Raw genomic sequence first — 18,296 nt, 5'->3', positions numbered from 1 at the left:
AGCGCGTGCGCAGGTCAGAGGAGTCATTTCCACTACAACTGGATTTGAAAACGAGATTACAGGGAGATTAAAATAAGAATGCATACAAACAGGGATTAAAGCAGATTACCATTATGTCACACTTGGCAGTTCCTAACAAAACCAATAATGGGGCCCCACATGCAGTGTTCGCTTGCATGTCGACTCTGATTTTATTTATTCTAGCGGTGAGGTGAAGTTTTGCCAACCGGAAGTCATTTAACTGTAATTAAAATTTTTTTTAAAATGAATCTTAATCTTTGCCTAGAAAAGCACATGATTGGTTTATTAATCAGTCTGACTTTTTTATTTATTTTTTTAGATAATCTGAATGGATTTCAAAAAGGATTATCTATAATGCTTCGTGCACATCAGTCAGCAGTGTAACCTCTGGCGCTTTCTAATCAGCTAATGCTTTGGTTTGTCAATTATCCATGGGATGAAAAAAAAACACTCAAGTCTAGCATATTAGTTCAGATTAAGACATGAAGTGAATAAGAAGCTTGTCATCTCTGAATAATGCGGTTGCTTCCCATGCATTTCTATATTTCTTTATACTTCCCTCCCCTAAATGCTCACCGGTGAGTGTAACAATGTTGTACGAGCCAAGTTAAACTCTAGAGAACTGCAGTGGGTCAACAAGTGTTCCTTCTGCAGTGATTTATGATATGATGATAGGATATCAGATTAGTCGAGTCATCAACATTTAGTACACTTCTCTCAAACCCTGAATGTTAACGGCTAACTATTAAACTATGTTTTGTACCAGAGTTCACTGTGTCATTGTTGTTGTTCAAATTGAGAGGGTCAAGTTTGCTAAATCATGTGATATATCATGTGACTGGACCTTGCCATGTTCAACGTAACACAAACTCAGGTCACGTGTTACACTTCAAAACTTGATGGAGACAACACTCCGCCCGTCCCTCAACGCTGAACACACGCTGTGCAAAGGGACTCATCTTCAATGGGGGGGGCACATTTTGTAAGGGGGTGCATTTGTGCACATTTCGCTTAGGGCCTCAATTGGGTCAGGGGTGGCCCTGCTCTGCAGTATTCGGAATGCAAAATGCAAGGTTAAAGACCCCGTTTAACATGCAAAATACATCATAGCTGAGGAGTGTACTGTATTTGATTGGTTAACGTTAGCAACGGAGCTGAAAATTAAGACGCTTTGCCTTGCATTTTAACAATATGGTAACAACGTGAACTGTACCAAATATTGATTATTTGTCTTTGCTCAAACGGCCAGCTCAAATCTGTTTCTTGCACATTACATCAAGTTTGAGGTGGTCAAAATTTGAAGAAAAAAAAAATCAGATTTTTTTTTCGCAAATCGCAGCCAACGCCATTCGCAAGTGGTTTGAAATGAAGCTACAATCTGATTTATGAGGTTTTAAGACTAGTCCTCATTGTTCTTTATGCCAGAGCCACCACAGTCCACAGTCAGACACAGCTCTCACGCATCCATGTTGGTAAACCACGTCACCTGTGTTAATATTTACACAACAACCCATACAGATAGATTGGAGATGCCTTGACACACAAATGTGACCTGACCTGAAATCACTGATAACACTGGTTCAAAAACACAACTTCAATCTGGCTTCATTTATCTACTTGTTTGCAGTACTTCCGACATTTAGGAGGGGAAAAAAAAACAAAAACAACCTTTACAATCCTGAGACTGTTATTACCAGAGTAAACCTACTATGCAAAAGCCATTGAACAAAGACATGCGCTTTGCTACAGTTAGCAGCATCTGCTCTAATGCACTTTGGACTAAATATATCCTGAGCAGATCTGTGTTACCTCACTCAACCTGCCGTTGGCTTTACTTACAAAGACTCTCCATGATGAAAATGATGGCATAGCAGGGATTCATGCAAGCTGCTGTCAGTTCTAACCCCAACCGTGAGTTTGAAGGCACTTGCGCGGCTAAATACGTGCACATGATTACTAAAACGCCACATCCATCTTTTCGTGAACAAGTTCTATAAAAGGAACATCCCTAAAGCTATGGATAGCAATAACACTGATATAAGCTACTGTACTGTCATAAAAATCAGATATAGAAACAGACATCGTGTTATCAGAGGAAAAAATGGCCAGTATTTGTAACCTAATTTGGCTGATCTTCCTCAGTTTCTGACAACATAATATGCTTTCGCTTTAGTGAAATATGATCCATCTCAAACAAGTTAGCGCCTGCAAATAGTCAAGTTTCATTACTCAACTGTGCCCTCCTTCTAGACTTTTCCCTTGACAGTCCTTCCTTGCAGATTTTTTTCTGATTGCTGCAGGTGAAAATCCTTGATTATGCAGCACATTTTCTTAAATATCCCGCGTATTCCATCACAGTTTTTATGTAATTTATGCAATTTTATGTGATGATACTGTGGGAATTGGCAAAACCTGCAGTTTGATGAATAAGAACAACACCCAAACACCCCCAACACTCTGTTCTCATTAGGCTGCTACTTTAATGTAAAGAGTCGTTTCGAATGACTTCCTATGACAAGCAAGCATGCTACGTCACAGGAAGCGCTGGGAATAATGAAGTTCTCATCTCGTTTTATTTCAGACCTCCATAAACACACGGCTCAAACTTATAAAACCTTGATGAGTCACACAAGTTCCAAGCTTATTTTTGTTGGCGAATGGGACTAATTTGCAGGCTTCATCAAGTCCTCTTCATGGGGTTTGCAGCTTTCCGATGACGTCACCTCACAACGTTCCCAAGGGAACAGGAGGAAAATGGCTGCGCTTGTGTGGAGTAAACACAACATTTGTCAACTTTCTGCGAAGAAACGTGACTTTTTCGCAATGAAAATGCAGGGATTATGAAATCATGCAAGCCCCACACATTTCGCGCAATTCGCGTGGAAATCGGCAATTTATGTGGCAAAAGTGTGGCATCTTTGAAAAAATGCAGCCCCTGCATAAACGTGCGGACTTTGGCTGATTATGTGATCGCATAATTCAACGCACAAACGTGTTTTTCTGGAGGTATCTGGAGGGATTGTCTTGCCTTTTAAGGTTAAGTGTTTCTACTGAAACCATTTTCTCCACATCATCGCAATTTGGCTGGCAGTCTATGCTGTGTGATCCACAGGATGGAACAACAAGCTCATCAAGTTCAGCTAGTCTCAAAACCCAGGACTGGAAAGGTGTGAGGCATCAGTATGTGCAGGTCACGGAGCTAGTAGGTGTGTCAAACAACAAACAAGCACGCGCAGGAAAAGTCTTTAAACTGCTAAAGTTATACACTGAGACGCTTTCGGCCTATTTACTCTTTGAGGGCACCCGGTTTGTTTTCTTATTATCAAAGTTTCTATCAAGACAAAACAGAAATTTCGGGTCACGATTTTCCAAGTGGCCTAAATTATGATTGACCTCCAAGCTTTGCTGGTAATGCTAGCAACTGTCCCTAAATCTCAAGTACAATATTGGCACTCTATAGCTAAAGTTGGATGGGTTCAACTGAATGTTCATTCAGATACTACTGCATTATTGCTATCACATGCACTGACACAAATGCAAGACCAGCTATCAAAACAAAGACCGGTGAAGCTCAGATTACAACACACACACACACACACACACACACACACACACACACGGGCTTAATTTTCAACTTAGAATGCTATCACTCCTCTATATCTTTCCATTAAAAGAATAATAGCTTACTGTTTTTTGTTCTCTAAATCTCATATTGGTTTGGATCTAATAGAGTGTGAGGAGAAGTGAGTGTGTGTTTGAAAATTAAACGTGTGCCGTGTACAGTATGCTGAGGGGGAAAGCGGTATATTATTGATGTTTTAATTTCGATGTAGTGTGTAGATTTGTCTCACTCACAGTTCCTCTCATATTAGTAAACATTCCTCTCAATGACTCACATCCTTCATTCTTTCTCCCATCATCCTCCTCTCCTCCTTTCTTTTTGATTGAAAAAAAAAAAAAAAGCCAATCGCCCACCAACCCAAACATACACCTTCCATCCTATTTGCCTGACTTTTTCCTCACAAACTTCAAAATACTCACATGAGCAGTCAGTGGGGCAGATTACAGAGGCTCCTGTCTCAACCCCGATCCAGCAAGGAACTAACTCAATAGACCCACATGTAACCAATTCAGTGGGAGTGGTTGTGTGGTGTTGGGGGTGTTATGAAAGACACACTGGAGTCTTTCACTACCGCTGTTAAACAACCACTCTTTGTAGTCATCCTGTTATACTCACTGAGTGAAACAGGGTTATACTCATTGGTATGCAGACATCGAAGCAAAAGCACGTCTTTGAGCTTTTGTGCCTCTGAGTCAGTAAAGGGGTCCAAGTTAATCCCTTACAGGTGAGACTATGAAATTACAGTTGTTCACACAAACCCAGCTTGCATACATCTTACACATGCCTGTGTGTGTGTGTGTGTGTGTGTGTGTGTGTGTGTGTGTGTGTGTGTGTGTGTGTGCGCGCGAAGCATCTCGGGTGATCTGATCTCAAGCGTTTGTTCACACCTGGCATTCGGAAGAGTCTCCACATGCCCCTCAAATGACCAAAAAATAAACTACAAGGAAACCAGGACCAGCCAGAGACTAACAGTTTTTGTTTGAACCTGCTAGTGGCAGCAATCGATAGCTTTATGATAAGGAAGGTGCTGTGAATCAAAGTCAGTGGCTGACAGAACTGCATAAAAAGATAGCCTATGGGGAACCATTTTCATGCATAGTCATTATTTTTGGCCGGAACACTACAGTGCAATCAACATTTCTTTAATAAGTTAAAAAAAAATGCATCTATTGTAATTTGATGGAAAAGAAATTACTGATATGCACAAAAACGGACACGCATGTAAATTCTCTGAGTGCAGAATGCATCCAAACATGTGATCCGAATCAAAATGTTAATGATATTAAATCAAAGGAGCTACAAACCCTGTAGCTCCTTTGAAAAAATGTGCCTCAAAACACCATTAGAAACGAAGCTTTGTTTGCCACAGATGTCCCGATATACAAAATCATGTCCTCCAGATGGAGAGAACACGTTGGGGTTTTTTTTTTTTTTTTGGTGAAAACTACATCCAACAGTTCCTATTCTCGCTAAAACAGTCAGTCGTATCTTCCCAGGTCAGTGAGCTCCCTCAAGTGGTACGTGGAGGATTCCCAGAAAACTCTTTTTTCCCCAAAATAAAACAAGTCCAAAACCTTTTGACAAACAATAAAGAAAAGCAACCAAAAAGTACCCTAAGTTTTGTCTTTGTTGCAGTCGTGTCAGATCGCTACAGCAGTGAAGTTCTCAGCCATCCAAGGTCATTGTATCACTTTAGCATTGGGACATAGTCGACCGGACATTTTCAGTTCTTGGCAAGAAAAGACAGACCGTTTGAAGGAAGAGTCAGGGCTCCTTTCCACCGGCTCACTTCAGCTCGGGTCTGTTTGGCCCCGTTTCCACCGGCCCCAACATGGCACGAACCGTCACCATTTTGGTCCCTGCTCTGCTGGGGTTCCAAGCGAGCAGAGCGGGGACTAAAATGTGACGTAAACACATAGCAGGGCGCTGATTGGGTAATTCACCCGCTTACATCGTCTACTTGGTATCATCTTGGCCTCGGTGGAATACTGGTCGATCGCTTGGTGGAGTCTTTTATTCTTTTCTTGGCTGTTCTGTTTCACCGCTTGAAGCCTTGCCCGTCTGTCGTCCCTCACTTTTAGTTGAAGCAAAAACCACAGACCGAGCAACAGGCAGAACGCTGCCTCCGTGTCCTCCATTGCTGTTGTTGTGTCACACACAAATTACGCCGGGGAACTCTTGGCCGGTGAGTCCACCCACGCTGACGTGGTACCCAGCGCTGGTGGAAACGCACTCGTACTGAGCTGAAGTGAGGCAGTGGAAACGCGTCCTTAAAGAAGCAAGCTACATCTAACTGGAGTGACCATTACTTAACAGAGTTTCCCCAGCGTACTCAACTGCAACTCCCCACCACTTAGTTTTGGACGAGAGGCCAAATATCTTCAAGGAAACGGAAAAAGTCAAGCGGACTATGTCTCCACCTCAGATGACAACTTTAACCCAAAAAGGGCCTAAAGACAAACTGCTGTTTTGCTTTTTTTTTCGTTGAAAACGTGTTGCTCTGAAGCGGTCCAGATCCATGATTCAAACTTGTGCTACACCAGCCAGAAATAGTGGCAAGTCTACTTTAGGAGGACAGTATGTTCATAAGCACAGAGCAGATTGAGCCAGACAGGAAATCTCCACATGAATGGCAATTTTCACAATAAAACACAATGCGCGCGCAGGCTTCCAATCACAAAAACAGACCTGAGAAGGACAAAGAGTATAAACACGTGTGCATATGATGGCAACACATAAATCAGGAGTCAATCATCAAATCAGCAGAATCTGAGCAAGTTGGCAAAGCTGTTGGGGCAGTTGGAAATTGCATCTGTGTGGGGGACAAGCGTGATCGTTGTCACAGATGTGACATGGCACAGCCGTGCTGGGTGGAAATTCGGCATCAGTGTTGAAGTTTTTCACTGCGAGTAACGCCGACATAAAGCGCAAACTTGTAAAACAAGCCAAACCTTGGGGTAGCCACAATAGAGATTAACCTAATCAGACACACAAATCTCCCTCAAACTGTTGAGTCTGCCAGTTTTAGTAAGCTAACAAAGGGAAAACAGGTAAGGCTAGTAGACGGAGCTCAGAGACGAGCACTAGTCTGCAGCCTCTCCTCACCTTCATTGGCTGCTCCATTCAGCTTTTTTTTGTTCCAGAAAAATAAGCTATGTTAGACCCAACTGGATAAACAGAGACCCATTTTCAGTAGCATTGTATTTTTTTTCCTTATCCAGGAGGTGAGATCTTTACTTATTTATTTATTTTTAGAGTTGCTAAAGTAAGAAAATGCAGTAACCTCGTGCAATTTGAAAAAACACTGTAAGCGTAACATTCTGTGATTATGAAAAACATTTCCGGTGAAGCGTTTCTATATGCTGTGGAGTGTAGATCTTTGACAGAAAATCAGTATCGGCAGAAATCTGAACCGGCAGGTTACGCTGATAAGAAAAGCGGAAATTGGAATCGGCCAAGGAAGTGCAGCTGGGGTACCTCTAATCCCAACTCCAGTGTTCTCCGAGGGATGAACCCACACATGCTTCGCCTTTACCGCTTGTCCGCAGAATAATCGGAGCCGGCACTTAATTGAGGCTACGTTCAGATGCGTTTGATCAGAAAACTTTCTGGTGCGCATCTCGGTTACATGGCAATTTTGTGCGTGTTTGAGCAGTGCCCATCAGCCTGATGTGTGGCCCCTCACTTTATCCAAGCAAGTTTGGACCTCTGAGAAAAAAATGTTGCCCACTTTTGCTGCAGCTGGATAAAGTAGGCTACATTACTGTGTTCTTAACTTAAATAAAAAGGTGATGGTATTCGGAAGCGTTTAATTTAGTCATAAGTGGTATTTGGTTAAAAGTTTGAGAACCACTTTTCTAGATAATGACAATGCGTGTGAATATAATTGTGTGTATCAGACTATCTTGGACATGGACTTATGAACCTTAAAATCCACTGTAGAGCAGAGTCCTTTAATTTTAGAGGTACAGTAAAAGTGGTAACTATGAGGTTTTCACTGTACGTACACTAGTGTCTTGGGACGTAACACTGCACTGTTCCACCAAGTTTCATGAAAATCAGCCTGGAAGTTATAACTGCTTTGGTTGCTGACTGACTGACTGAGAGGCCAAGTTGCAACGCGCCTGTGCAGCATCAAGAGTGTCGTTTCCTCCTACATCTGCCAGGGGCGATGCAGCACATGTGAAACACAGAGTTGGCACTAAAGTGGCTCCAAAGTGTGGGATATTGTTTTCCCTTTTTTTTTTTTTTTTTTTGGTTGACTTTTACATCTGGTTGAGTCTCCAAGCTGAAGTTCCTCTCATCTAATTAACACGACCCCAGAAGATGTTTGACTTCTACTGTCGGTGACGCTGAAGACACAAACATAAGGGAGCTGTGTGAGGAGGGGAGGGGAGGGGAGGCCTGTTGTCTCCTCGTTTAGCGAGGAGGGGTCAAGTTGGAAGTGAGTAAGTCCCCACTGCTTCCTGCTTTGAACCAACATGCTCTGCTCACTGCCGTGGGCTTCAAAAATGCTCCATCACTCAGCTGCTTCCCCAGCACATCGCACGGCACCTCAACTCCCCAGCGGAGTCAAGTCCTGTTGCCTTTGGCAGTTAAGAAGCATTTCAACAGCCATCTCTCTCACCTTATCCTTTAATTATTTCATGATATCTTGTAAATTATTGGATTAATTGAGCTGGCCTTCATTGCTTCCTGGTCAGACCAGTGTGAAGACGCTCTGTTGCTCAGTCACTCAGCTGCTTCCCCAGAGCATCATCCATACTGACGCACATACTGACTGACTTATCATAATAACTGTTTACATCAATATTACTATTTATCAAATAGAGACTACCTGATATTTTGGTACCGAGTGGTGTGTTTCTCAGCTTTCGGCCTCCTTCAGCACCACGGATAAGCAGCGTTTATGTAAAGGCTCACTACTTTTGGAGAAACATTCTCATAACCCAACTTTAATACTCAAATCACATCTTTGAAAACCTTCGTGACAAGTTTTACTTTTATCGGTACATTTGAAACACGATGCAGCACTTTTCAAAGACAAATACTACTGAACTTCAACGGGGGGGGGGAGAGAACATAGAAAACACACAGTGGACCAAACTACAAACTTATCTGTTCAACTGTCCGCCCACATTTTGGCTCTCTGGCCATGTGTCAAGCCATATACTAAGTTTCACAAGCTGCTGTTAATTAATTACATTGACAGAAAGACAGAAAAACAAACAAGCAGCACTGTAAACATAGCCTCCTGGGTGGAGGTCCACACATGCAATAAACTACTAAAAAGGCAGTCTCAGGTAGTGTGTTTCCTGCAGCTGTATATATTATTCTGTAGTCAGCTGAAATATTCAAAAACACAGGGCAGAAGAAGTTCTGGGTGACATACTAATTTACTGCTACCAATAATCAAACATAAGGTGAGGACATGTGATTTTTGAGAACTTTTGCCTCTACCGTTATGAATGTATATAATGTTCAAAGAGCACGTCACAAATACACTTTCATTATTTCTTTTTTTCTTTTCCCAACCCCACTTTTTCCTTTCCCTCTCATCCTCTGTTTATTGCATTCCTGCTCACCAATCGTGCCTCTGTTCCCACTCATAACCCCATTTCTGTGCGTATTTGTGCATGCCTGTGTGTGTGTGTGTGTGTGTGTGTGTGTGTGTGGTTGTGTGTGTGTGTGTGGCCACGTAGTACCCTGAAGTTTGTGGATTAGTCCACCCACACTATGCTTTTAACCATTTAGCTACTGGTCAGCCACACTAAACTACAAGAAGAGGGCACAGCACTTTACTGGCACATAAACATTAAAGAACCCAGATACCTTGGAATTAAAAGCGGATGCTGGAATGAAAATAGATCATTTTTGCAGGAGGCAGAGTTCTTGAGTGTAACCCCTATTTTTACAAATACTATAAATCCCAAAATTTCCTGCCAATTGAGCGGCATTCAAAATTGTTGAGGACACAAGAACCAGGGATTGTGGGACGTAGGCAATCGACCAGGGACCATGGAGCAATAAAGGACTCCTAAAACCTGAAAATTAACATTGAACTCAAATTCAATGTGGTTTTTTTTTTTTTTAAGATTTTCTGTCAAATTCAATATGTAGTTTAAAAACTACACTCACGAAGGGTTTACGTCTTTTACAAGTGGTGAGTTGATAGCATAATGTAGCTTAGCACTTCTAACAAACACAGTAACTTCTGGACATTTTAAAAGGGTACTAGAGGGTCATCTTGCTGAAATAAAACCTTTAAGTCTCATACGTTTGTGTGCCTTTTGGTCGAAGGAACCTATGGCGATACTAACTTCTTTGTTGACCCAAAAACATGTCTCATCTCTGCAGCTTTTCATTACAGTATTTAGGTATTTAAAACCCTGCCAACAGATTACATGAATAATTTTACATTCTAATATAGTCCAATGAAGTTTGGGGGTTTTGCGGAATGAATTTCTGTGATTAAATGGGCAAAACTGTCTTTCAATAGCATGATTAATCAACATAAACAGTTATCTAGCTTTGTTGCCATGGAATCATTCCCCTCACTATTACCCATAGCAACTCTGACTAAGAGACTAGATGAGTATCTGACAAGCTGGCTGGTGGAAACTCCTGGCCGAGTGCTTGTGGCATGTTTAAAGGGATTATATGAATGCGGAACAGCTTATTATGAAGTCCCTGCTGAATAAACTTGTTTTTTATTCATGATAAGGACAGAGACGGGAGGTGGATTATGACATAAGTGAGTGTTTGTTTGTTTTTTTAAAAAGAGAGAGAGAGACATGACAAAAAAAGAGGAGGGAAAGATGAAGCGAAAGGAGTAAAATCAACACCACATGTTCTTGGTCTTTTGTTGGGGTTCTTCCAACATCCGCTGTGCTCCCTGACTGGCTGCCTCTCCGGTTACAGCATTTCACAGCACATGCTCCACATTTCCTCCCGTCTACATGAGTACAATGTGTCTCCACCATGAACCAACTGTAAATTAATCTCTTTGTTGTCTATCAGCCTCGACAGGGACTGCTTTAGAACAATGGCGTGAGGGGAACTACTGTGGAGGAACATGCACATCATCAGAGACGCTCCAAAAAAAAAAAAAAAAAAAAATCTAAGATTTATCTGACTGGCCGAAATCCATCTCGGCAGCTCACCGTGCGTCCACTTGTGAGCCAGCTTTGTCACCCCGTTTTTGAGAAGCACCATCACAATGAAGCAACGGTGTATTAAAGCATTCACGACTGCAAAATAAAGTGAATTAATGAAAATGCGACGGAGTGAATTGAGAGGGAGGAAAAAAAAATAGTTCTAGATATCAATGATAATGTGCTAGAATTGATTCTAAAAACAGCCGATGAATAATTCGGTCACCACAACACCCCCCTGAAGGGATTCTCACTTCACGCATACTTTTCGGACTTTGCAAAGCTCTCAGGCCTTGAGTATTAATCCTTGATTGGGAGACGTTCAAAGCACAGTGGTTTTACACTCCTCTCTGGGCCATTTAATCATCTTAACTGGCAATTCGGTCGTATTTATGAGACTTTGCGAAAGGATATCCCACCCATGACAACTCAATGAAAGTATGATGAATGCTGACTTTGGGACAAACCCTCTTCACAAACGTCAGATTTACAGAGTTTATCAGTGGACTGGTCTGGTGCAGGTCTTCCTAAAGGGTCTAAATTATCTTTGCAAGACAGAAAACACCTCAGCAGGGCAACAGAAAGTCCATTCCATGTCCATGCCTAGTTTGTGTGATGATGGCGAATTGAAGAGGGAGGACACAGAGCGAGGGACAGGACAGAGATCAGATGAAAAAGTTGTTCTCTTCTGGGTTTTTTTTGTTTGTTTGTTTTTTTAATTCAAAGAAAGAACCTAAACGTTCTTCCTTTTCTCACAGTCGGCCTACTAGGAATTCTCCAAACCTGTTAAGTCGCCATATTCCTCGTGCTAGGAATAGAATATGGGTCAATGCCAGCTCAGTAGAGTTGACTGGAGCTCCTGAGCTTACCAACGACTGACGCCAGCAACGACACCACAGCTGCTGCCAAGTTACAGCAGAAAGGCACACAACCAGGGGTTTCGGTGTGAAACTGGCTCCTATTATGTACAATTACTACGACAGCCGGAGGACTCATTACAGCCAAACTCGACTTGCTCACCCGCTGCTCGCCTTCTGATTCTATAAGATACAATACAGTACAATAAGAGAGGACGGGGGGGGGGGTGTAAAATGGGTCCTTCAAACTTTTTTTTTTTTTTTAATGTATAAATATTGACGTGAAACTGCCGATTAACATGATTTGTATGACGGCAAAATTAGGTCAACAAGAGATAATTTCCCAAATTTCCATTCATACTGGTTGAATAATTTACAGGTGCGGTTTGCAACAGTTTCCACCAATCAGATGAGAGCATGATTCAGGTTTGGGTATGAAGCGGTGCAGACTATCTTTATCCTTCTCCCTGAGGGCAGAGTTGAAGAAACCGCAACAATTCAATATGACGAACGAATGGCCGGTGTTAAGTCATTGTTGAGCACGTTTTCGTTTTGATGAGTTCACCTACTAGCATACAGCCCACTGTACCGGGGGCTGTAGGACAAGTGAAGCTAGGCCAGTAGCATTAACAAAGGGCCGTTAAGGTTTCCTTATCAACAGATTGCTGTTCACACACACACGAGCTCAACTAGCTTATTAGCACCCTATTACTCAGTAGGGCCGGCTAATCGATACGTCCGATCGTTTCCGAGGCCGTTTATTGTTGGGGTCTTTACCTCACAGTCGTAGAGGTCCGTTAGCTGGTCAATAATCCATTCCTCCAGGTTCAGTCTCTTCCTCAGCTCCTTGCGGTCGTATTTGACGGTAACGCGTCCCTGCTTCCGAACCGGTGTCTCTGGCTCCTCCGTGGTGCCGGCCGGCGTCTGGAAATATACGCGGGGTTGGGGGCTCGTCTCCGGGCTTGTCACAGCCGCCATGGTCGCTGAGGTTTAGAGGAGAAAAAAAAAAAAATCCCCCTTCCTCCTCCTTGACGGAGGTGTAGAAGTGTGAAAGCGGCGACGTGTAAATGAGGCGAAGGGTGTGTGTGAACGGACGAGTTTTCGCTTTTCCGCACTGGAAAATTTGGACTGATAATGACAAGAAATCCCCCTTAAAAAAAAAAAAAGATTTGACGCTTTTGTCGTATTGGGTCGCTCAAAGGGACACTGACAGCGGTAAAGTCGCTTCCCGATAACACGAGACTGTTAAAATAGGCAGAAACGTAACGCGTATCCGGCTTATTTGGCTATTTACAGCATGCAAACTCCGCTTATATAAAAAGAGAGCTGGCCTCAACTCTTCATCAGTACAAAGAGAAACCCCACGTCTCTCTCGCTCCCCACGAGTCCTGCGTGCGTGCGCGCTCACTTTCTCTGTCGGAAGTGTCCGACGTAGCGCCGGTGAGGAGGAAAAAAACAAAAACAAAAATGTTGATTTACTCTCTACTAAAATGCTCGCTTCTTCCCATTCCAACCCCCGGAAACCCAGAGCCCTCAATTAACACGCATCGGCACACATGATGAGAGAACACCGTTAAATACGAGCACAAAGGATCAAAGTTACTCCGTCTTACCCCCCCCCCCCCCCCCCCGCTTCAAAACTCCTATCGTCTATTTCGGTGGCCTCAAACTTTTTGACTTTTTCAAAATAGCTTTTTATTTCTCAGCGTGTTCCCGAGCCGGAGGCAAAATGGTCGTGTCACCAAACAGAGGCGGCGCAGTGAACGCATGCTTCGCCCCAAGCGAAGGTGCAGAAACCCGGATTCAGTTGGTTGACTTAAATAAAAGGGAAGAAGTTCCACCTCTGAAAAGTACTTGAGGTACACAAGTAAAACAGAATAGAACAGATTTAAGGATATATGATGATACTGACAGTAAACTATGAGCCATGTAATTGTGTTGGCTCGACGGCCGGTATTTCTAATTATGTTGCTAAGAGTGTGCCAAGTTTGCGCAGGTCTTTTCTCCTTTGCTCGTCATCTGTTGTTTATGACGAGGAAACGATGTGTTCACATTAATTTTCAGGATGAATACATGTAAATGTATACATTTATTTTAGATACGATTGATACATTCCACTGTAAACCTCTGATACTGGCCAATCTTTCATAAATATTGGTTAATAAGATATTGGGGGGGGGGATCAGATATTGTGCATCCCTAAATCATTCTCTTCCTGTTGTATTATATTAAGGGATGCACAATATCTGATTTTATTATATAATATTTTTATTTATACACACTACCAGTCCAAAGTTTAGACAGACCTTCTCATTCAATGTTTTTTCTTTATTTTCATGACTTTTTACAACGTAGGTTCCCACTGAAGGCATCAGTACTATGAAGGAACACATATGGAATTATGTAGTAATCAAGAAAGTGTAAAATTACTCCAAACATGTTTTCTATTTCAGATTCTCCAAAATAGCCACCCTTTGCTTTGATTCCCGCTCTGCTCACTCTTGGCGTTCTCTTGATGAGCGTCATGAGGTCGTCACCTGAAATGGTTCTCCAACAGTCTTGAAGGAGTTCCCAGAGATGCTGAGCACTTGTTGGTTCTTTTGCCTTCACACTGCGGTCCATCTCATCCCAAACATCTAGACTGGGTTGAGGTCAGGTGACCGTGGAGGCCAGGTCATCAGGCGCAGCCCTCCATCACTCTCCTTCTAGGTCAAACAGCCCTCACACTGACTGGAGGTGTGTTTGAGGTCACTGTCCTGGTTGAAAAATCAATGATGCTCCAACTAAACGTAAACCGGATGGGATGGCGTGTCGCTGCAGGACACTGTGGTAGCCATGCTGGTTCAGTTTGCCTTCAACTTTGAATGAATGCCCAACAGTGTCACCAGCAAAGCCCCCCCCCCCCCCACCATCACACCTCCTCCTCCATGCTTCACAGCAGGAACCATGCATGTAGAGACCATCCGTTCCCCTTTTCTGTCTCACAAAGACACGATAGGTGGAACCAAAGATCTAATTTGGACTCAGCAGATCAAAGCACAGACTTCCACTGGTCTGCTGTCCATTCCTTGTGTTTCTTGGCCCAAACAAATCTCTGCTTGTTGCTTTTCCTCAGGAGAGGTTTCTTAGCAGCCTTTCGACCATCAAGGCCTGATTGGCGCCGTCTCCTCTGAACAGTTGACGTAGAGACGTGTCTGCTACTAGAACTCTGTGTGGCATTAATCTGAGCTCTAACCTGAGGTGCTGTTGACTTGTGATTTCTGAGGCTGGCGACTCAGATGAACCCATCCTCAGCAGCAGAGGAGACTCTTGGTCTTTCTCTCCTGGGGGGTCCTCATGGGAACCAGTTTCATCGTAGCGCTTGATGGTTTTAGCGACTTGCCATGATTTGAATGATTCACCAACCTGACTTCACAACACAACTGATGCTCCCAACCCCTTTAAGAAGGCAGGAACTTCCACAAATGAACCCTGACAAGGCGAACCTGTGAGGTGGGAACCATTTCAGGTGATGACGTCATGAAGCTCATTGAGAGGAGGCCAAGGGTTTGCAGCGCTGGCAACAAAGCAAAGGAATCTAAAATATAAAACATATCTACAGTTATTTTACTATTTTTCTTTGCTACATAATTCCATACATCTTGCTTCATATATTTGATGCCTTCAGTATGTACCTACAAAACTGTTTTTTTAAATGGAAGAGTAGACAGTACCAATATTTGTGCTCATGGTGGGGGAAAGTAAGATGTTATCAAAAACATAAATAAATACTTTTTTTTTTTTTTTACCTGTGATACTAAATGCTTAGTAGACTGCAGCCAGAAAACTGCAGTTTTGCCACTTTCATAGTATTAGCAGTTTGCCCAGCAGTCTAACCAACTGCTTCAACAACCTGGTATTTGAATACCCACCTGACCAGTTCTCAGCAGTAAAAGCAACTCAATTTCGAAAGTGTGAAATGTGCGCTGACATTATTTCACACCTACATTTCACAGTTTAAGAACAACAACAACAAAAAACAGTTCCGAGGTGGAGAGGCAGTCTAGCAACCGAAGTGTCGCTGGTTCGATCCTCACCTCCCTCGGTGACCATGTCAAAGTGTCCTTGAGCAAGAGACTGAACCCCTAATTGCTTCTAATGGTCCTGTGACAGACTGGCGACCCGTCCAGGGTGGACCCCGCCTGTCACCCAGTGTCAGCTGGGGTAGTGTCACAGAAGGGAGCCCAACATTCCGGTTGAGCTGCTTCAATAACACAACTTTTAATGACAGAGATACATTCAAAATACCTCCGTTTCTTCCTCCTTTAGTGCGTGCATGAGGGGTGGTCACACCATCACATACTTATGTTGGCGTGTAGGCACGGCCCAGCCCACGATTTCCCAGACAGCCGTGGCAACAAGACATAAAAAAATGAATTATTCAGGTGGAATGTCTGAAACTTTTAGTTGAGTAAGCACAGACATACCAACACACACGCATACGCGAGGTGACTTACACACTCATGCAGTCACAGTTGCGCAGCTACATACACACAAACTTGTGTTGTGAGGTTGAAGATTAGAAAAAAAAAAAAGCCTATTTAAAGAGTACGGCCTGCATATTGTTTAAAAAAAACACTGAATCTGTGTCGGTTAAAGCGTGTATTTGATGCAGCGGCATGAGACGACGTCATGAGCTTAATAATCTCAAACACAACCCCAAGCATGAACAGTCGCAAACGTTTATTAACGTCTGCGTTGAGAATAAAGAGTGCTCATTGTTACGCGTGTGGGGTTGAGAGCTTAAGCGCTGACATGACATATATGTGTTTTTTTTGTTTTTTGTTTTTTTTAACTTGTGTTCATTCAATTCGGCGCTTTTTAATATGAGTTCTCAAACATTATAACTCTGGATGTGCTTTTCATCGTTGCCTCATTCTTAACATGACCTCCATAGGAAGCAGGGAATCAGAGACCCTCTGATTACTGGTTCCGACCTTTGGACTGCCATTCCATGAGATAGTCCTCTAAAGTTCCTGATGACGTGCATTTTCTCTCTGGGAATCCTGGCAGGAGCACCCATTTTTAACTTTTGTGATGGGGTTGCTTTTCAGTCACGACCACAAAAAAAAACACAAAAAAACACCTGTATTTTGGTTAGTATAAATACAGTTTACTGGGTATGTAGTGGTTTAATCGATGTTCACTCGTGCTACTAAAGAAAAAAAGCTCCTTTGTGGTGTAAACAGAACTGAAGCAGAGCTTGAAAGCTATGCATCTACGTTCCCAAATGTTGCTCAATCCAGACATTGGGAGGAGGGGAGAAGTGATGTTGCCATGCAACCGCTAGATGGCAGTATAGGATTGCGTAGCAACAATTTACAGGCAGCTAAAAAGGGATACAAAAAAACCCAAAAAACAAAACCGTTTGGATTCTATTCTTCCAGATGGGGATTTGGCAGCTGGAGTCAAACTTATCTTGAGACAGTGGACAACTGAATGCAACACAGTACATTGTGATTCCCGGTCTGCTCCATTTGCAGTGATTATAAATGTCTGTTCTGGGGGGGGGGATGGAATAAACCCTCGGTGGGCACTCACACACCAAAACATGCTACTAGTTTCCAGAGAGGTGTCGTCTTTGAAGTGTAATGTCATCAAGGATTTATTGCTACTGGGCCTTTCTTTTTTAAGTTTGTGACTGTGCGCACACACACACACACACACACACATATCGTACACGCTCGTGTATGTTTCTTGTGTGTGTTTAGCAGGGGTAGTGAAAGAGACAGAGAATATGTCTGTGTTTTTATACAATGTGTCTATGTGAGTCTCCGTGGCTTTGTGTTGGAGACAAAGATCAGGCTGTCACCAGATAGAGGGGGAGGGAGGGATGGAGGGGGAGAGAGACAGAGAGAGAGAGATGTTGTCCCTTTTTGGTCTCTCTCTTCATAATCGTCTTTATCAGCAAGTTATTACGAGCAAAGCTCTTTTTGTGGTCCGACATCGTTCCCCCTCTTTCTTATCATCTCACTGCCTTACTTCTGTGTGAAAAGGTCTCATAGTTTCATTGCAGCGCTCACCAAAATAAAACAAGATCTCACTGTATTTGGCACAACACTCTCTCCACTTTACTGCCATTAATCTCCCAAAATATGCCCTTATTTTCATTGTATTCCTAATATTAACCGACACCTTCCATATTTGCTTGTCCCTACCTTCCTCTCACCTCTCTTCCGATCAGTCTTCGCTTTGGCAATGAAGGCACTGTGATATAATAAAAGGACAAAGCGAGCGCAAATCAAGTAGAGCGAGGGTTAAGTAAGTTTAAAAAAAAAAAACCAAGAAGAAGAAGTACGAGACAGGAGGGGAATAGCGTGGCAAAACAGCTTCATACAAATGATTAGCAAGTTCAGCATCTACCGCTGGAGTGAACTCGTTCCGTTCAATCTCTTATTTGTGTCAGGGCACACGGTTTGCAGGGTTGTGCTTCAGTCCCTGGAGTTGGCAGCAGCAATGCAGGCAGGGGTATTAAGGAACACTGCTCTCCCTCACAGCTTGAGTGCCACAGTCAAAATTCCCTTCTTGAATTGCAGGAAAGCGTGTGTAATCTCGCAATAAATAAGACAGCACTGACATTCGTCTTTTTTTTTTTTTTCCGAT

At 42.9% G+C, this 18,296-nt stretch overlaps 1 protein-coding gene across 1 annotated transcript in view; it reads right to left on the bottom strand.

Annotated features, from left to right (window-relative positions):
- Positions 1-13,166, bottom strand: part of ppp1r14bb (protein phosphatase 1, regulatory (inhibitor) subunit 14Bb) — a 28,699-nt gene extending 15,533 nt beyond the window's left edge. The window contains exon 1 of the mRNA XM_086197802.1: positions 12,432-13,166. Within this exon, the coding sequence (XP_086053928.1) occupies positions 12,432-12,632 (201 nt within the window). The 5' untranslated portion in view covers positions 12,633-13,166. The remainder of the gene's footprint in view (positions 1-12,431) is intronic.
- Between the last annotated feature and the right edge of the window lie 5,130 nt (positions 13,167-18,296).

The sequence above is a fragment of the Aulostomus chinensis genome, chromosome 24 (assembly GCF_037954235.1).
Source record: "Aulostomus chinensis isolate RoL2024-O1b breed Wild chromosome 24, RoL_Achi_v1.0, whole genome shotgun sequence".
Taxonomy (NCBI): domain Eukaryota; kingdom Metazoa; phylum Chordata; class Actinopteri; order Syngnathiformes; family Aulostomidae; genus Aulostomus; species Aulostomus chinensis.
The sequence above is the reverse complement of the archived record's forward strand: the minus strand, read 5'-3'. Positions and strand labels throughout refer to the sequence as shown.